Source organism: Alosa sapidissima, chromosome 16 (assembly GCF_018492685.1).
Source record: "Alosa sapidissima isolate fAloSap1 chromosome 16, fAloSap1.pri, whole genome shotgun sequence".
NCBI classification, from domain to species: domain Eukaryota; kingdom Metazoa; phylum Chordata; class Actinopteri; order Clupeiformes; family Clupeidae; genus Alosa; species Alosa sapidissima.
This window is the reverse complement of record NC_055972.1, coordinates 30,115,157-30,130,929: the sequence shown is the minus strand read 5'-3', so window position 1 is coordinate 30,130,929 and position 15,773 is coordinate 30,115,157. Positions and strand designations below refer to the sequence as shown.

At 38.8% G+C, this 15,773-nt stretch overlaps 2 protein-coding genes across 3 annotated transcripts; one reads left to right on the top strand and one right to left on the bottom strand.

The window, feature by feature from the left end:
• The first annotated feature begins 1,375 nt into the window (after positions 1-1,375).
• Positions 1,376-4,932, top strand: ikzf5 (IKAROS family zinc finger 5). Of its 2 annotated transcripts, none has more exons than XM_042066137.1 (4): positions 1,376-1,722; positions 2,312-2,527; positions 2,703-2,876; positions 3,082-4,932. In XM_042066137.1, exons 2-4 carry the CDS (start codon positions 2,395-2,397, stop codon positions 4,047-4,049), a joined length of 1,275 nt encoding a protein of 424 aa, XP_041922071.1. In that variant the 5' UTR covers positions 1,376-1,722; positions 2,312-2,394; the 3' UTR covers positions 4,050-4,932. The 2 variants fall into 2 exon arrangements, with proteins under 2 accessions (XP_041922071.1, XP_041922070.1); XM_042066136.1 differs by lacking the exon at positions 1,376-1,722 and adding an exon at positions 1,772-2,034.
• A 214-nt stretch (positions 4,933-5,146) lies between these two features.
• On the bottom strand, positions 5,147-15,111 carry LOC121685542 (deleted in malignant brain tumors 1 protein-like). Its single transcript, XM_042066134.1, has 16 exons — positions 14,915-15,111; positions 14,368-14,553; positions 11,173-11,335; positions 10,868-10,906; positions 10,515-10,665; positions 9,652-9,851; positions 9,199-9,297; positions 9,033-9,068; positions 8,801-8,902; positions 8,640-8,675; positions 8,360-8,510; positions 7,392-7,600; positions 6,941-7,116; positions 6,078-6,469; positions 5,721-5,965; positions 5,147-5,314 (listed from the first exon to the last, which is right to left on the bottom strand). The coding sequence occupies exons 3-16, from the start codon at positions 11,231-11,233 to the stop codon at positions 5,271-5,273; spliced, it is 1,941 nt and encodes a 646-aa protein (XP_041922068.1). The 5' UTR covers positions 11,234-11,335; positions 14,368-14,553; positions 14,915-15,111; the 3' UTR covers positions 5,147-5,270.
• Positions 15,112-15,773: the final 662 nt, after the last annotated feature.

Sequence of the window (15,773 nt, the reverse complement as noted above, 5' to 3'; positions counted from 1 at the left end):
CAATTACGCTTACACTGCTCCCTGCCAGGGCTAAATGGGTTCATGTCTCTGTGCCTTAGGCGCGGTGTTCTTTACACAAAAAGTAATGCTCCCGTTACATGGCTCTAAGGAGTGTCAATGCAAAGGATACAATGGCCTCACTCAAACTGGTCATTTGTCACACTCTCTTCAATGGTTCTCCAACAACTTTGACACAAATGGAGCAACACGATCCTCAAACTTCATGGTTCTTTAAATATTCAACACAATCAAACTTGAATGAGTCAATCTAGCTATTTAAAGTAATGCTTTGGTCATGGGGAAGCAACAACACTAGCACTGCATGCAATTTAGCCTAGACCTTGTAGAATGAGCTAAACCTACAGAAATAAATGCTAAATGGGGTTAAAAACAGTCAATTTTCCAATTCATGCAAAAAAAATAACAGCTTCCTTCCTCATGGCATCACCATAAACAGCTGACCTCTCTTGTATGACTCACTCTTGTATACTCTTGTTTGCACTCTCAAACTGAACTTTATGTGGGCTACAATGTTTATCATATGTGTGATCATTACTATTGTGGTGCCTTAGTATTCAGACCTAATACGATATATCTATATAATACTATATATATAGCGTATGATGTATACTGTCTGTAGCCTGTATTGTACACTGTCTATATTGTCAGCCTATAGACTATGTATTGCATCATTCATTCAATATACTATTAAATTGCTAATTAAACAAAAACAAAAACAAATGCCCTGTTCATTATTATTGAAGGGTGCCTTCTGGTGTCCTGGACATGAATAACTAATTTGCCATTTCAACATATAAGTGACCTTGGAAGGGTTTGTTACATACATAGATAGATAGATACTTTATTGACCCCCAAGGGGAAATTCAACATTGGTCCAAGTATGTTATTTTCAGAAAAAGCATGCAAGAAGAGGATGCATGCCATTTTGCTATGTGCCCAGCATTAAAGATCAAATTGAGTAAAATATATTACAAGTTTTCATTTTTACTTTTAAATTATTGTTTTGCTAAACAATATTATTACTCCACTTAAGTGCATTGATAATTTGGCAATAAGGTCAATGTCTTTATTTATTTAAAAAAAAGAGTTTTGTTTGTCCCTGAAATGATTGTCCCTAGGCATTGTGCGAAGGCTAGCCTATATTACTAACTGTCCACGACAGGGTGGATATGTTATGCTTACTCTCTGATTATAGTCCCATATTTATTTAAAAATAAGTGTGAGAGCTCCAATATATATTTCCACAGCTTGAGTGTCTACTAGATAAAACATAAAAAGACCAATTTGACCATGTAGAAAATGTATGTAGGAACTATTGAATATTTCAGTCGGACCAATTACTGTGATGCACACGTGAACTCTCACCCCAGCAGAATTTTCTTTTGTTTTGTTTTAGCTTGCGCTGTAGCAATGAATCAGCTGTATCGTCGGCGGTGTTTTCTGATTGATTGTTTATTCATGACAGTTTAAAGTAGGGTGTTGAAGTTGACACACAGCACAATGAAAACTTATATTCAATAGGAAAACGGATTCTGCACAATTGAGAAGCTGTGGAAAAATGCTGGGTAGTGTCGTCGGATGCATGTATCAGCTGTCTAATTTGACTGATTTAGCGCATCAAAGCAGGGGGGATCATTCAGCAACTAATACTAGGCAAACTGGATTCTGATTTCTACACGTCATATCATAAGACTGCAGCAGGTAATAAATACATTGTCCTACAGTTAAGTAGCTAGCTAGCTGTGGCTTAGCAAGTAAGCTAACCCAATTCACAGTGGACGAGACGCTAGCTAGCCAGCTGCTAGGTGACAGCTTTGTCTAACGTTAGCTAAAGATCCAACAGAAGCCGTAGCATAGCAACAGATGATGTCTTGTTTAAACTTAAACTTAGCTTTCATCAGCTAGTGCATTACATGTTCAAACATTTCACCCTAAATGTGTTAGTTTGGTCATGTTTTGTTATAACGTTGTAACGTTATGTGTCGGTCCGTTTTTGGTCAGCCATGTCAACAGGTGAGCGAGTGGCATTATTGCTGCCTAGTGTTGTGTGTAACTTTGCCATGATAACGGTATCGTTGTCATGGCCAGTAGTGCTAACGTTAACCGGAAAACTGGCGTTAACGCTATCAGTCCAACTGTCTAATGTTTCTTTAGCGGTGTAATGTCTGTTTAACGTTAGCCTTTATTGTTGGTAGATATAGTTGTCGATGGAGCCCATTATTGGATGTCAACATTTAACGTTAACGTTAAGTTACAGCACATTTCGACGATTCTTCTTTCTTTTACACAGCTGGATACATAGTTACCGGAGTAGTCAGCTTACATCAAGCTGACAATAATAAGAAGATATCTGGTCCCCCTTCCGATTTTCCAATGGGTGAAGAGAAGCCGGAGACCTTAGATTTTGTGAAGGACTTCCAGGAGTACCTGAGTCAACAGACACAACATGTCAACATGATATCAGGATCTGTCAGCGGCGTCAAAGATGTAGATGAGCTTCCTGGAGGTAATCTTAATGTTATTTAACGAAAACTTCATTCTGTGCTGCCTTCATTCAGTTGTGTGGTATCTGTAGTAATTCTAAGAACTTAAATAGCAATACAACTGTACACTGAATCAGGATTCAGGTTGTTTTCAAAAAGATTCCAATACTGTCATGCAACATCTTTAATTGTTCATAGATATCAGTCAAAATGGTCTGGATCATCCCTCTGTGGATATAACTTTGGATGACAGCTCAGGCATATTGGTGGACGGCTTTGAAAGAACCTATGATGGCAAACTGAAATGCCGCTACTGCAACTATGCTACCAGAGGCACAGCACGGCTTATCGAGCACATCCGCATCCATACAGGTGAGTGTGTTTAAGTCATAGGCAAAACAAGATCTTTATGAACAACATCTTGAAGATGAATATTTAGGAGTAATATACCTCATGGTTTGGACTCACCATGTTTTAGATTTAAGCCAGCTAAGAATGTTGTCTTTCAGCCAAAATAGCTGTAGTGTGTAATTTATTGACTAATTTTTGCATGTGCTCCGCATCATTTTTCTCATAGGTGAGAAGCCGCATCGATGTCATCTGTGCCCTTTTGCCTCTGCATATGAGCGCCACCTGGAGGCCCACATGCGTTCTCACACAGGCGAAAAGCCCTACAAGTGTGAGCTGTGCTCTTTCCGCTGCAGCGACCGCAGCAACTTATCCCACCATCGGCGGCGGCGCCACAAGCTACTGCCCATGAAGGGCGCGCGCTCGGCTCTCTCCCATCGCAAGGTGCTGAGTGTCTTGCAGAAGCGCGGCGGCTCTCTGGGCTACGGCCGCCGCCTGCTCATCAACCTCAGCCCTCCCTCCATGGTCATGCAGAAGCCCGGCCCTGACCAGCACCACCTAGCTGACTTCAGCCATGAGCTGCCTTCCCACTCCAGCCTCCACCAAGACTCCTACGACGGCCTTGGCAAGGTGCAGCCCTCCGACAGCAGCAGCAGCGGCGGCGGCGGGGAGGCCAGCATGCACCGGGAGCCGCATGACCTGTCCATGGACAACCCGCTCAACCAGCTCTCCACACTGGCCGGCCAGCTAGCCAGCTTGCCGCCGGACGCCCACGGTCCGCCGGAGTCGCCAGGCGCCGAGTCGCTGCCGGACGAGAAGCCGTCCTTCCTGGTGCAGCAGCCGGCGGCGGCCCCCGCGGCCGTGTCGGCCAGCATGGCGCAGGCCTCGTCGCCCATCACCCCCGAGCCCCGGCCCACTGCCCACAGCAGCTGCAGCCCTGGCGGGGGCCCGGGCAGTGAGAGAACCAGCACGCCCAGCGGCATCACCAGCCAGCCGGGCACGCCCCCCCCGATGCAGGACCCGCAGATGCCACAGCACTGCCCGCACTGCCACATCTACTTCCCCGACAACATTCTCTTCACCATTCACATGGGCTGCCACGGCTACGAGAACCCATTCCAGTGCAACATCTGCGGCCACCGCTGCAGGAACCGCTACGACTTTGCCTGCCACTTTGCACGGGGCCAGCACAAGTAGTGAGCCGTGGCTGGTGGCAGCCAGGCAGGACACAGCTGTGTCTGTGGGGTGCCTTTCTCACAAAGTACTGTAATATTAGATGTTGTGCCCAAAACATTCTAAAGTGGAGCATTTATATTGATCCGCTTTGAACCTCCTGTACTTTTTAAGGATTGTTTTAAATGTAACTTTATAACCTGTTCTTTGTCACTTTTTATTTATTTTTTGAATATTTTTATGAAATGTTCCTTTATTTACAAAGGTGGATAACATTATATGCTTTTAGCAAGATATTATATATGCTGATTTCAGTTTAGTGCTATTAAGCTTTGGTGAATTTCTGTGTGTGCAGCACAACAGTTATGATAATATAACTAAAGAGTGCCTCTGATGTTTATTTTACGGTCGTTCCATTTCATCATCACAAAGTAAGGCATAGCACAGTATGTTGTGGACAGATGAATTAAATAAGAAATGTATTCATTATATTAAGGTTGCTTGGTATACAAAGCTTGTATGATCAAGTTCAGGTTGCTGTTTCTGTTTAAGTTGAGGATGTGGTGGAGTGACCAGTAGTGTTGATCTGTCTTACATTGTTAAAAACCCTTCAGAGATTTCAGTAGAAAAAAAAAGGAACTCAAGTGATGATGTCATGTGGATGTGATTTGAAAACCAGACCTTATTGTAAAGGTTGCCCCCGTTTCTCATTCCCTTATCATGTAATATCTACTTGCCAAGTACTACCAGAGTTGCCACATGTTGGTGTTCATGTTAATATCCGTCTATTGTTTAGCAGAGTTATGATCAAAACACGTGTGTCCAAATTTCAAACAAATTAATCATGAACATTGTGTCGATAATATAGATGTTCAGTGTCAATAAAGATACAATCTTGGTCAACTAATAGATATGGCACTTTTACTTTTATTCTCTGTTGATATACAAGACTATGTTGGTATCTTGTGGTTCTGTGACAAGTGATAGATATTATGTTATATTGAGGCCATAGGCGAGGTCCATTTTAGCAGGACTCTTACTACTTACTTGGAGACACAGAGAACATACCATGTTTTGCTTTTTGGAATGCTTTAATGGTTACACTAAAGTGTAAGGAAACTTTTGGATGAAAGTAGGCCATCTGTAGTTTGCAATCAAAGTTGTTCATCACAAAGGACATGATTAGAGATTAAACTGAACATTACTGGTTGGTCATAAGTTGATGAGGTCATGACTGCTATTATTTCAGACATCATCTAGCACCACTTTCTCTTCAGGATGCTGAACATCTAAATAAAGGGAGGGAGGGAGGGGGGGGGGGGTTAGTCAAATCCTTTACATTTTTAAAATTAAAAAATTTACAATTTACATTTAAAATACTATATACAGTAGTCTCAATCAGAGGATTTGAGGTCAGTACAAATGTCTTGTTTGACCAAAAGCTTCTGCAAGCCAGGCATTATAAACATTGCTAATATTAATCATAGCAGGTAAGAAGGCAGTGAGTGATAATTGTAAATTTGGGCCTCTGGTATATCAAATCTAAGAATTCAAAGCAGAGAGACATAGAGTGAGGAAGTATGAGCTGAAAAATTAGCATTGAAATCCCTAGGTAGGCCTACTGTAGCGTCCGCCAACTTCACTTGCTTTACAAAATGCAAAACCTAAGAGGAATGTTTGCAGCTGTCTATTAACCTCTCAGGCTGATAGGCCCCAAGACTACGGTGGTCATCGCGAGCTGAGGGTCCAGGTCTCGAGCCCTGCGGGTGCGGCAACCCTGGCGACAGCGGGAGTTGTAGTCGTTAGCTGGACAGACAAGGACCTTGCACTGCAGGTACACAGAAGGATACGTGCGAAGGAACATGAACGCTCGGAAGCGGAACCGTGCATAATACTGAGAGCCACTGGTGTAGGAGTAGAAAGTGCTGTCTCTTGGACACCTGGCAAGAAGGAAAAGTCATCATACCAGAAGTTAGTGCTCTGTCACCTGTCACCGTTGTCATAGAAAGGACAAAAGAGCAATGATTAAAAAACGGTTTGTGACTCTCCTACCCATTTGCCAGTAGATAGTGGGAGTGGTGGTTTGAGTTGTCCTGGGGGTCTGGTGAGGCCATACATGTATCCAGGAAGAGGACAAGCCTGCTGTCAGGGTTCCCTAGGCTGACCTGAACGTACATGTACTCATTAAGAGAAACATAGTAGGGATCATCATAAATTTGCTGGTAGAAACCTGAGGTGTAGAAAGCCATGGTGGTATTGTAATGGCCGGATCCAGTGACATTAAATTTCAGTCTATCGTGTGCCACATACATTATTTGTGATATGGAGTCCTTTTGCATATGACAGGCAACAGACAGATAGAACTGAGGCAGGTAAGTGATATCCGCAGAATTATTTGGGTATGTGCGGACCTCGTTATTATATATCTCCCAGCCATTTTGGATCTGGAATGGAAAAGAAGGGTGGTTAATCTCAGTGATTGTACATGGATTTGTACCTAAACTCATTTCATGTGCTATGCATAATGTGTTAGTATGGGGGACGGGTTGACACAAAATGTAACGGAAAGAGTGTCTCTGTGGTAATATGCAATGTTGCAGGGACCTGTAATTCAGTAACCAGGACTACTGTATGTTTCACAGGACTGATTCCAAGGCAGTGCACAATGACATGAAGAGTAGGGCTCTACACTACAGCAAGATGCTCTACAACTTAGTAAAGACTTTGCAAAGTTCTGGAGCTCTTTTATACCAACTTGAACATATTTTTTGAGTGGATTATCTGAGCATTTAATTCAGATTATGAGTAATAAACTGATGTTTAATGACTTATCTTCTTAATGGTAAATAATGGAGTTTTGAAACATCTAGTTTATAGTATATGTTATAGCCTTAATAGTCATCAGTGGTCAGTACCTTTCTTGTAGTTCCACAACGATTTTTTAGAAATCTGAATACCACCTCGTAACTGTTCTGGGTAGGCCGACAATACAGGTCATTCACGTAAAGATCATCACCAGTGAATCCTTCAGAGCTCAGGAAGGATCTTGAAATTGTGATGGTCATGTTGTCCAACGAGCATTCGACATGGCCTGTCAAAAAAGACACAACACACTCAACACGGTTCTAACACCTTATTATTTCTCCCTAAGCCACAACAACAAAAAAAAAGTCTTGAAAATAAGGAGCTATTTTTATTTATCATTAGTTCTCAGAACCATATGTTTTTTACCCACATTGGAAGCATATCCCAAACATTGCTGGATGCTTGATGATGCCTTTTCTATGTAATAATGCATGACTTATTTGATTGGATAAGCACCTGAAGTGTACCTCTGCACAGTCTGAATGAGCAATACCCTGTTACCTTTACTGGCTGACAGCGAACTGATGAATTCTGCCCGAAAGCCACGCCTCCCCACTGAGCTGTCACTTCTGAAGAGCACAGTCATGTGGTTGGAGGAGGAGTGGAAGGTGTCCAGAGAGGAGTTGTGGCAGAGCCGACCCAGCTGGTTGTAGCCCACTGAGGGGCCGTCATACACAGTGATGTAGTCACAGCTACAACAGCCCTGTAGCCTGAAGAAAACAAACAGAATGGTGAGTTGTGGCCGAATTTGATTACAGATTATTGAAAGAAGGCGTTATTTCTTCCTTAAAAGTGATAAAGTGATGCTGCATGTTTTTCTTTTTTTTTTGCGTAGATATTCTAAAATGGCCCGGACAGATTTGTTGGTAACAAAGATGATAAATTATTGGATTATAGTGGTGTTTACAGCTAATCATTTCACCAATTTCATTTCACCTGTTTAATCCCACTGGTCACAATAGTGACCATAAAAAGTTGTAATATATAAACTTAAACTGTTACTGAATTAACTTAATTGTAATAATTAAATAATTATTATGAAATCATTAAAGGGTCTCAATGAAATATGTGCAGTGCCAATTGCCCATATCTGCACAGGCCAGATATCCAGACATATCTAAATCCAATTGAATATCTCTGGAAAGAGCTGAAACATACAGTCTGTGAAAAGCTGACAGAAATATAATTTTCCCAAAGATATGTTCATTTGTTCTATTATTCAAAATGTTCTGTTTAGTGAAGTGTCCAGATCTAAGTCTAATTGCCATTAAACATGGAATAAACAATAATGAATACCAATGGTCACTTTCAAATGAAAGACAAATTGAGGGGTTTTCTTTTTTCGTGAAAGGGTACCAACAATTGTGTCACAGCTCCGGACTTGAACCAACATGGGCCTATAATGGATGTGGTGTTGCCGGGTTAGACTAAGGAAAATTGGGATTACAATGTCTGATCTTGTTACTCACTCCAGGTCAGAAAATATCAGTAGGACCCTCTGCCCAGAGGGAGCCGAAAGTCTCCACTCACAGTAGGCATTGTCATGATAATAGTTTGGATAGTAGGGGCTCGAGAAAGACCCAGATACATCGAGGTTTCCTCCGCATGGCGGATAAGTAACTAAAAGAAAGCAATGAGCTGATTAATGATTGATAAGTAATTCAAATGCCAGAAATGACATGCTGATTGTAGTATATTGTATGCATTATATATTGTCACTAATTTATGGTATGAAAAAAAAAAAAATACTTGTTGTAGTCTCCATTGTTGTTTGGTAGCAGTAGTCTTGAGACCCCCCCCCCCCACACACACACAAACACACAAAGAGAGAAAGAGACAGGGATTATCTTCAGATAAGTATCTATTTGTATTGCTTAGAAGCAGTTAAATTTGATAAGTCTTTGTCTCACCATAGTAGTCATAACAACAGTTTCCATTGTATCGGCATGAGCTTGTGCAGGAGCAGTTATTAAAGTTGTAGCCACAGTTGTACCTACATGAGTAGTAACCAGCTACAATACAAAACATTATATTGGCAGGAGTCGTAATTAGCAACAAGTAAAAAAACACCAACATTACAAAATAAAACATAAGAAGTTATGTTTATAAGATATTAAAACACTGAAATGGTAATATAAATACTTGTCTGTGGTGTTGATGTCACTGAACCACAGTAGTCTTGAAGAGCCAAAAGAAGGACAGAGGGTAGGGGGTGGGATGGTGGGTAGAGAAAGAAAGAGAGAGATTATTCTTTATCATATGAATTACTACTAAGAATATGAAATAGTGTAATACCTGTTCTCCTTACCATAGTAGTCATAACAACAGTTCCCATAGTACTGACAAGAGCTTGCACAGGAACAGCTGCCAAAGTTGTAGCCACAATTGTACCTACAGGAGTGCCTATCTACAATGCAGAAGGTCATGTCACAGGAATTAATCTGTTTTTGCTGCAAATATTAATAAACTTGGTTGATGATTTCCTCTATATTAAACACTGTTAAAAGAGTTGTGATTTTTTTTTATTGTTATGAACAAAACATTTTCAAACATTTAATAAAATAAAGCAGATGTTCACTAGGAATTACCAGTGAAAATGAATGTCATAATATGAAATATGATTATAATCATATTTCATATTATGACATGAATTTTCATACATCTTAACATAATGTTACAGTTGTTTATCATGAAACATCGATTCAAGCAAACCATACAGAAGAATAGCATTCTTAACTGTGCAACATTCCTGGTGACCTACCCACATAAGAGTACTCTGCATGGAATCCCGATTCAGTTCCTGAGGAGTCAGTTGCAAAAACAACTGTTACATCGTTTCTGGTGGATTTCACCACCCTGTTGTACTGGTCGCCACACATTTTTGCGAGGAGTGGGGAGGATGGTGTAGGACCATCATAGACACTGATGGAATCATAGGCACAAGTTGACTGATACTCCAAGCTGCATACAAAACAAAGAGGAGATAAAGAAGTATTCAGTGACGAGGCTGAGTTTTAGAACTTAAGCCAACCAAAAGCTGTAATTTTTAAGATAGAGCCTATGGAATAAAATAAAACCTACAAACAAAAAAAAATCATGGGGAAGAAATAAATTCAACTTTAATTACACCATTCATTTCACCAAATTATGTTTATTAAATGATATTTATATTTTTAAAACTGATCTGTTTTTGAAGTATTTTCCTGTGGCCGCTCTGACATCCATCTATTGCTAGCTAGAATTCCATTAGAATCAGTGTATCAATTTACACCAGCAAACGCTTTATGTGCATATTATGGTAGTTAAAAGAAGAGGAAAATTATTTTTTTACGCTTTATTTCTATCTTTAGAACATAATATGTGAAGCGTACAGATAGAAAAACACATGGATCAACACATTGCTTTGCCATATTAGAGACGGAGGTGGTGTAAATTGATTAATTTACGTTTCACTCTTGGTTATGTCTTTGCTTGTGGTGTAAATTCACAATAATACTATAATATTCCACTACACAGTACTCATTCTGAAATCATGTGTTACAGTAAAAAAAAACTTCCCTCTGCTTTTGATATGCAATACAATTCTGAAAGGTTTTACTGGAAAGAAAGACACTTTCACCTTACCTGATGTTCTGGAAATTGATGGTTATGATACCATTACCAGGTTGCATGATCCTCCATGTGCAGTTAATGTTGTTGGGGTAGTGATGAGGATAGTTAATGCTAGTAAACTCTCCTTGGGGTTGGGTCAAGTACCCACCACAAAATCTTATGACTGAAAAAGACCAAAGTAAAACACAGACTCTTACGCATCATGGCAGAGGCAACATTTCAAACTCATAAAAGTCTAATTAGCTCAATGTCAGTAAACTTTGATGTGTAATTAAAAAAAGGCTAAAGTAAACTAAGAAAAGAGAGGGAAAGAAAGACAGTATTGACAACTCAAAGAGACATGGAATGGAGCCGTTGATACTCACTCCCATCAGCGGTCAAGTTGCCCACAGTGGTCGTTTGACCTGAAAGTTTACACAGCTTTTACTGGTAATATAAGACTATATTCACATAACCTTTAACCAAAGAAGAATAGTGCCTAAAATATATATTTTGATGTTTCTAATTTGGTATAGCATAGTCAAGGCAATATGTTTTATTTTACACTTAGTGGGCAAGACTCAGTATGGTTATTCATAACATGTAATTTTGCTAATCTATGAATCAAAATATAAATAAATAATAATTTTTACTTCCTTTTAAGAAAGAAAATGAAGTAAATAGTTACTACCTTGAACCTTGTTCACAGCAGCAAAGGAACAGAGCAGAACAATAACTGATCTCATCTCCATCTTTCTCCTCAGTTTAAATGTGTCCTTGTGTCCCAGTGTTAGGCTTTATATGCTCAACTTCAGACCTCAAGAGCAGGATGTGTCCTTATGACAGTCATAAACCTTAATGACAAAGATGTGTATGAAACTTTGTGAGCCATTTAGTGTGGGAAATGCACATGTGTTGCATTCATTATGTCGGTGATGATAAGCCATCCTCAAAGATGTTTACATAATGGAATGTGACAGAGAACAGGAGATGGCCATAAAGTTGGTGAAAATTAACCTGTAACACAAATGTTATTCTATCATGAAGGTTGAGTTCAAACATGTTAGTTGTAAAAATCGAACTAGTTGTAAAAAGTGTTTACAAATGTGTGTTAATGAATAACAAAATTTAGTCTAAAAAGCAGTTAATATTACTATCATATCAAAATATCTGCATGAGAATTAATCCTCATTTGTATCACTGTGCAATCATTTTTGAGCCTCAAACTAAAAAAAAAACAAACTTAAAATTAAATCTGGGTTAATGGATGTGCCTCATGCCGTAATAATATCCTAACTAATGATCAGTGGCGGATTTAGCAAATTGAGGGCCTAAAGCGGAGGTAAAAAAACTTCCCCTTCAAATCCTGCATACACTTCTTTACTCCAAAATGAAGATGGAAAGCAGAGAACACTGTTTCCTTTTCTCCTACTCATATAGGCAACTTTAAAAGTCTAATGTAAATATATTTCATTTAATATAGGCCACTTGCATATTAATTGATTCACTTTACACTTCTGTATACTTTCTTGTCATAGCCTACACCATAATGAGCATCAGGTGGCTGAAAAGCAGTAATTTCCAACCTATTCCCTGCTGCTTTGCACTGCTTGAAGTCTGATTATAACTTCACCATAAGGTAGCCTACACGCAATTTAACCTACAGCAATGGCTGTAGGACAACAATTGACAACAATATTAAACCAACCAACAATATAAAATATTAAGAAGAGCTCTTTTATGAGTTAAATCGAAACAATGTAGGCAATTATTACCGACCTTCATTTGTCTGAATCTGAGGCAAATAGAATCCCGGCCATAATTTGAGGATTTAGGTATGCAAATGTGTTTTAAGCGTAATGCAAGAACTAATCTCTGACTGAAAGTGCGGAAACTTGTGCGTTTGAGAGAGCTCTCTCGCGGCAGACGGTAATGTTTCATCTAAAAAATGCTGGGTTATTTTTTCAATCCAAACGCTGAGTTGAAACTGTTGGGTCATTGTGTGGGGTTGTTTTTACTCATGTTGGGTTATTTTCTGTAACCCAGCTTGTTGGGTTGATAGTTTAGGACAGCGCCCCTCCTCTCCCCCACCTGACGTGAGCACACTACCCAGCACCAGGGTAACTTTAACACAGCTGCATAGCAAAGATTCTATAGTTAACTAAGATGAATCCAGAGCCATATAGATAGAGAGTTGCGACAACTCCATTGACGCAACAATGGCGACTAATGGAAGCCTCAAATAGTTCCCGGAAGTTAACAATTAATAATAGCAGCAGTGCAGTTACAGCAGTATAGACTGTTTGTAGCCAACATTTCAGACTCAGATTTACATTATTGGCTCATCCGAATAATAATAATAACAGTAATAACAGTAATAGTAGTAAAGTAATAGTATTAGTAACCTAATTATAATAATAAACTATTTATACGACTATGACAGCTTTTCTGCTACTCAGTTTTTATCAGTTCCTTATCAAATAAATTAAAAGAGGCTAAAGCCCAATAAATTTGCCACACATAATAACCTAATACAAGATAAACCTTGCCTATCCCATTTCAATTAGGCAGCACTAGGCTACACCAAGAACAAGCTGTCATTAACTTTTTGCGTTTGTAGCCTACAGCTTTTATGACGTGACGTGTCATGGGCATTTAGCTTTATCATCATGTCAACATAGTTGTAACGTTATGAAATGCTCATTGATGGATAACTTTCAGTGGACTAGAAGCTAAACACATACAGCGGGGAAAATAAATATTGAACACGTCAACATTTTTTTCAGTACTTCCAGTGAGGCTATTTGCATGACATTTTCACCAGACATTAGTACTAACTTAGGTAATCCACACATATAAAAAAATCCAAACATTAATGTTCATAAGTAGAGTTATGAGTAAAAAAGTGGAATGCCACAGGAAAAAAGTATTGAACACGCCTACTGAAATTTCTTAAATACTTTGTGGAAAACCCTTTATTTGTAATGAGAGCTTCAAGGCATTTCCTCTATGACGAAACTAATCAGTCGCAGTATTCAGGTGTGATTTTGGCCCATTCTTTTAAACAGATAGTCTTTTAATATTGAAGATTCCAGGGGTCCCTCTTGTAAATCCTGATCTTTAGGTAACTTCCAAAACTGTTCAATTGGATTTAAGTCAGGGCCTGAATTTCCTTTCTCTGAAACCAATTGAGAGTTTCCATTGCTGAATGCTTTGGTTCATTGTCCTGCTGGAAGGTCTAGCCATGTCTCATCCTCATTGTTCTGGTGGATGGCAAGATTCTCCCAGAAAAAATGGCTCCATTCATAATTTCTTCAACTGTATGAAGTCTGCCAGTACCATGAGATGAAAAACAGCCCCACACCGTGATGCCTCCACCTCCAAACTTCACTGTTGGTATGGTATTTTTAGGGTGATGCACAGTGCCATTTCTTCTCCAAATATGGTGTGGAGTATGGCATCCAAAGAGTTAAATTTTGCTCTCACCTGACCTTCTCTTAGTTTTTCATAGGCTTGTCCGAATGTTGTGTAGCAAACTTTCAATGAGCTTCGACATGTTTTTCTTCAGTAATAGAGTCAATTGGCTAATGAATTGTTGCGGTAATGACATTGTGTAAGGAAACCAGTGTTAACAGCAAAATGAGGAATAGTGTCATGCCATATGAGGATGTATGAACTGAACACAACACAGGCAAACTGGGACACAGGGACAGGGTAAACATTAAACAGTAGTAAAAAAAGGGTTAAAACCATTTAATTTAAAAATGTTGTGTAATTATGGGGTTGTTAACCAAGATCATCACTCCATCTCTGATGAAAACGTAGCTACAAACTTCTCTGATGCCTCAACTACTTTCTGTTTTGCCCCCTGGTTTCTTTTACTTACTTTCCACTGTCTTCTTTTCAGATTCACCTCTTTCTTTGTCATCTGTGAGACAGTCTTCAGTTGTCCACTTTCCTTTCTTTTGTTGTAATGCTCTCTTTCCTTCTGCAGATACTCTTTATGCTTTTCTGGGTTGTTCATTATTTTTTCTCTGCTTTTCCTTGATCTTTCTGTTGAATTAGGTTTCATCTAGGGTAGCAAATGTGATGTATTACTATTTTGGTTGATATATTGGCAGTACAAGTAGAAAATTAGAAAAGTTAGAAAAACACCTTTTAATATAATGCACTGAACTTATTTACTTATATCAAGAATAATATTATGTATATATATATATTAGTCTATCAGTCATCTATTATCAAATAATTTCATAAAAAAAAAAACATATATATATTTTAAGCATCCTGAAAGTAGAGTCCCTGGCAAAAGTGCTGCGGTAATATGAATTTTAATATGAATTTATTTTTTTAATTTAATGCAAAATACAGAATAACTAGGCTGCCCGGTAAGGACACACAATAAGTACTACATAGGGAGTTATGATCTTTACCTTGATTTCTCCAAATTTTGGGACACAGATTGTGGAAGTTCAAACCATGTGCCCAATGTGGTCTCCTGAAGTCTTCTGTTTCCATGGAAACTAGATTTGTTTGGCTTGAGGAAATATGTTTTTCTATGGCATTTCATAAGTGTTGCGGTAAAGACTCAAAAGTTAGGGACAGGTGCATTTTAATTAAAAAATCCTATAAATAATGTTGAAAGGCAAAAAAGAACTTTAGTGTGATTAAAATAATATTTTTCTTAAATAGAATACATTTTTAAAATATTTTTGTATTCATTGAATAAGCCCTTTTAAAATGTTTAATCATGGATTTTATAGTCCAGGGACACACCCAAAAGGGGTGTTTTGACATATTAAATGACTTGGAAATGTTATTAAATCACATTTTTGGGGGATTATTATTTTTAGCAAAGTGCACCATACCATTGCACATACATTTCAAAAACAACAAAACTTTTTTTTATTCTCCCGCGACGATAGGCTACTTCAGGTAATTCGCTCATTAGCTCAGATCAGTGACTACCAGAGAACACGCTGGGGAGAAAACTCAAACAAGTTAATGTTAGACTAGCTGTGCTACAGTTTCTAGTTGCAAAATCAAAATTTCACTGGAGCTCCATGCGCTTTTGTAGGCTACACATAGTCTCAAAAACACTGTTTACAGCTTTTGAGTTACTGTACAAGGTCATTTTTTATAACGATAATTTAGATACACTTATGGGGTGGGTGCAATTGCGTTTTCTAAAGAATCTCCAGTCTTGGTTTTGTACAGAAAGGCCTAATATTAAGTGACACATACGTAAAAGGGAGAAAAAAAATCACCTTCCGATATTTAGCAGGCTACGAT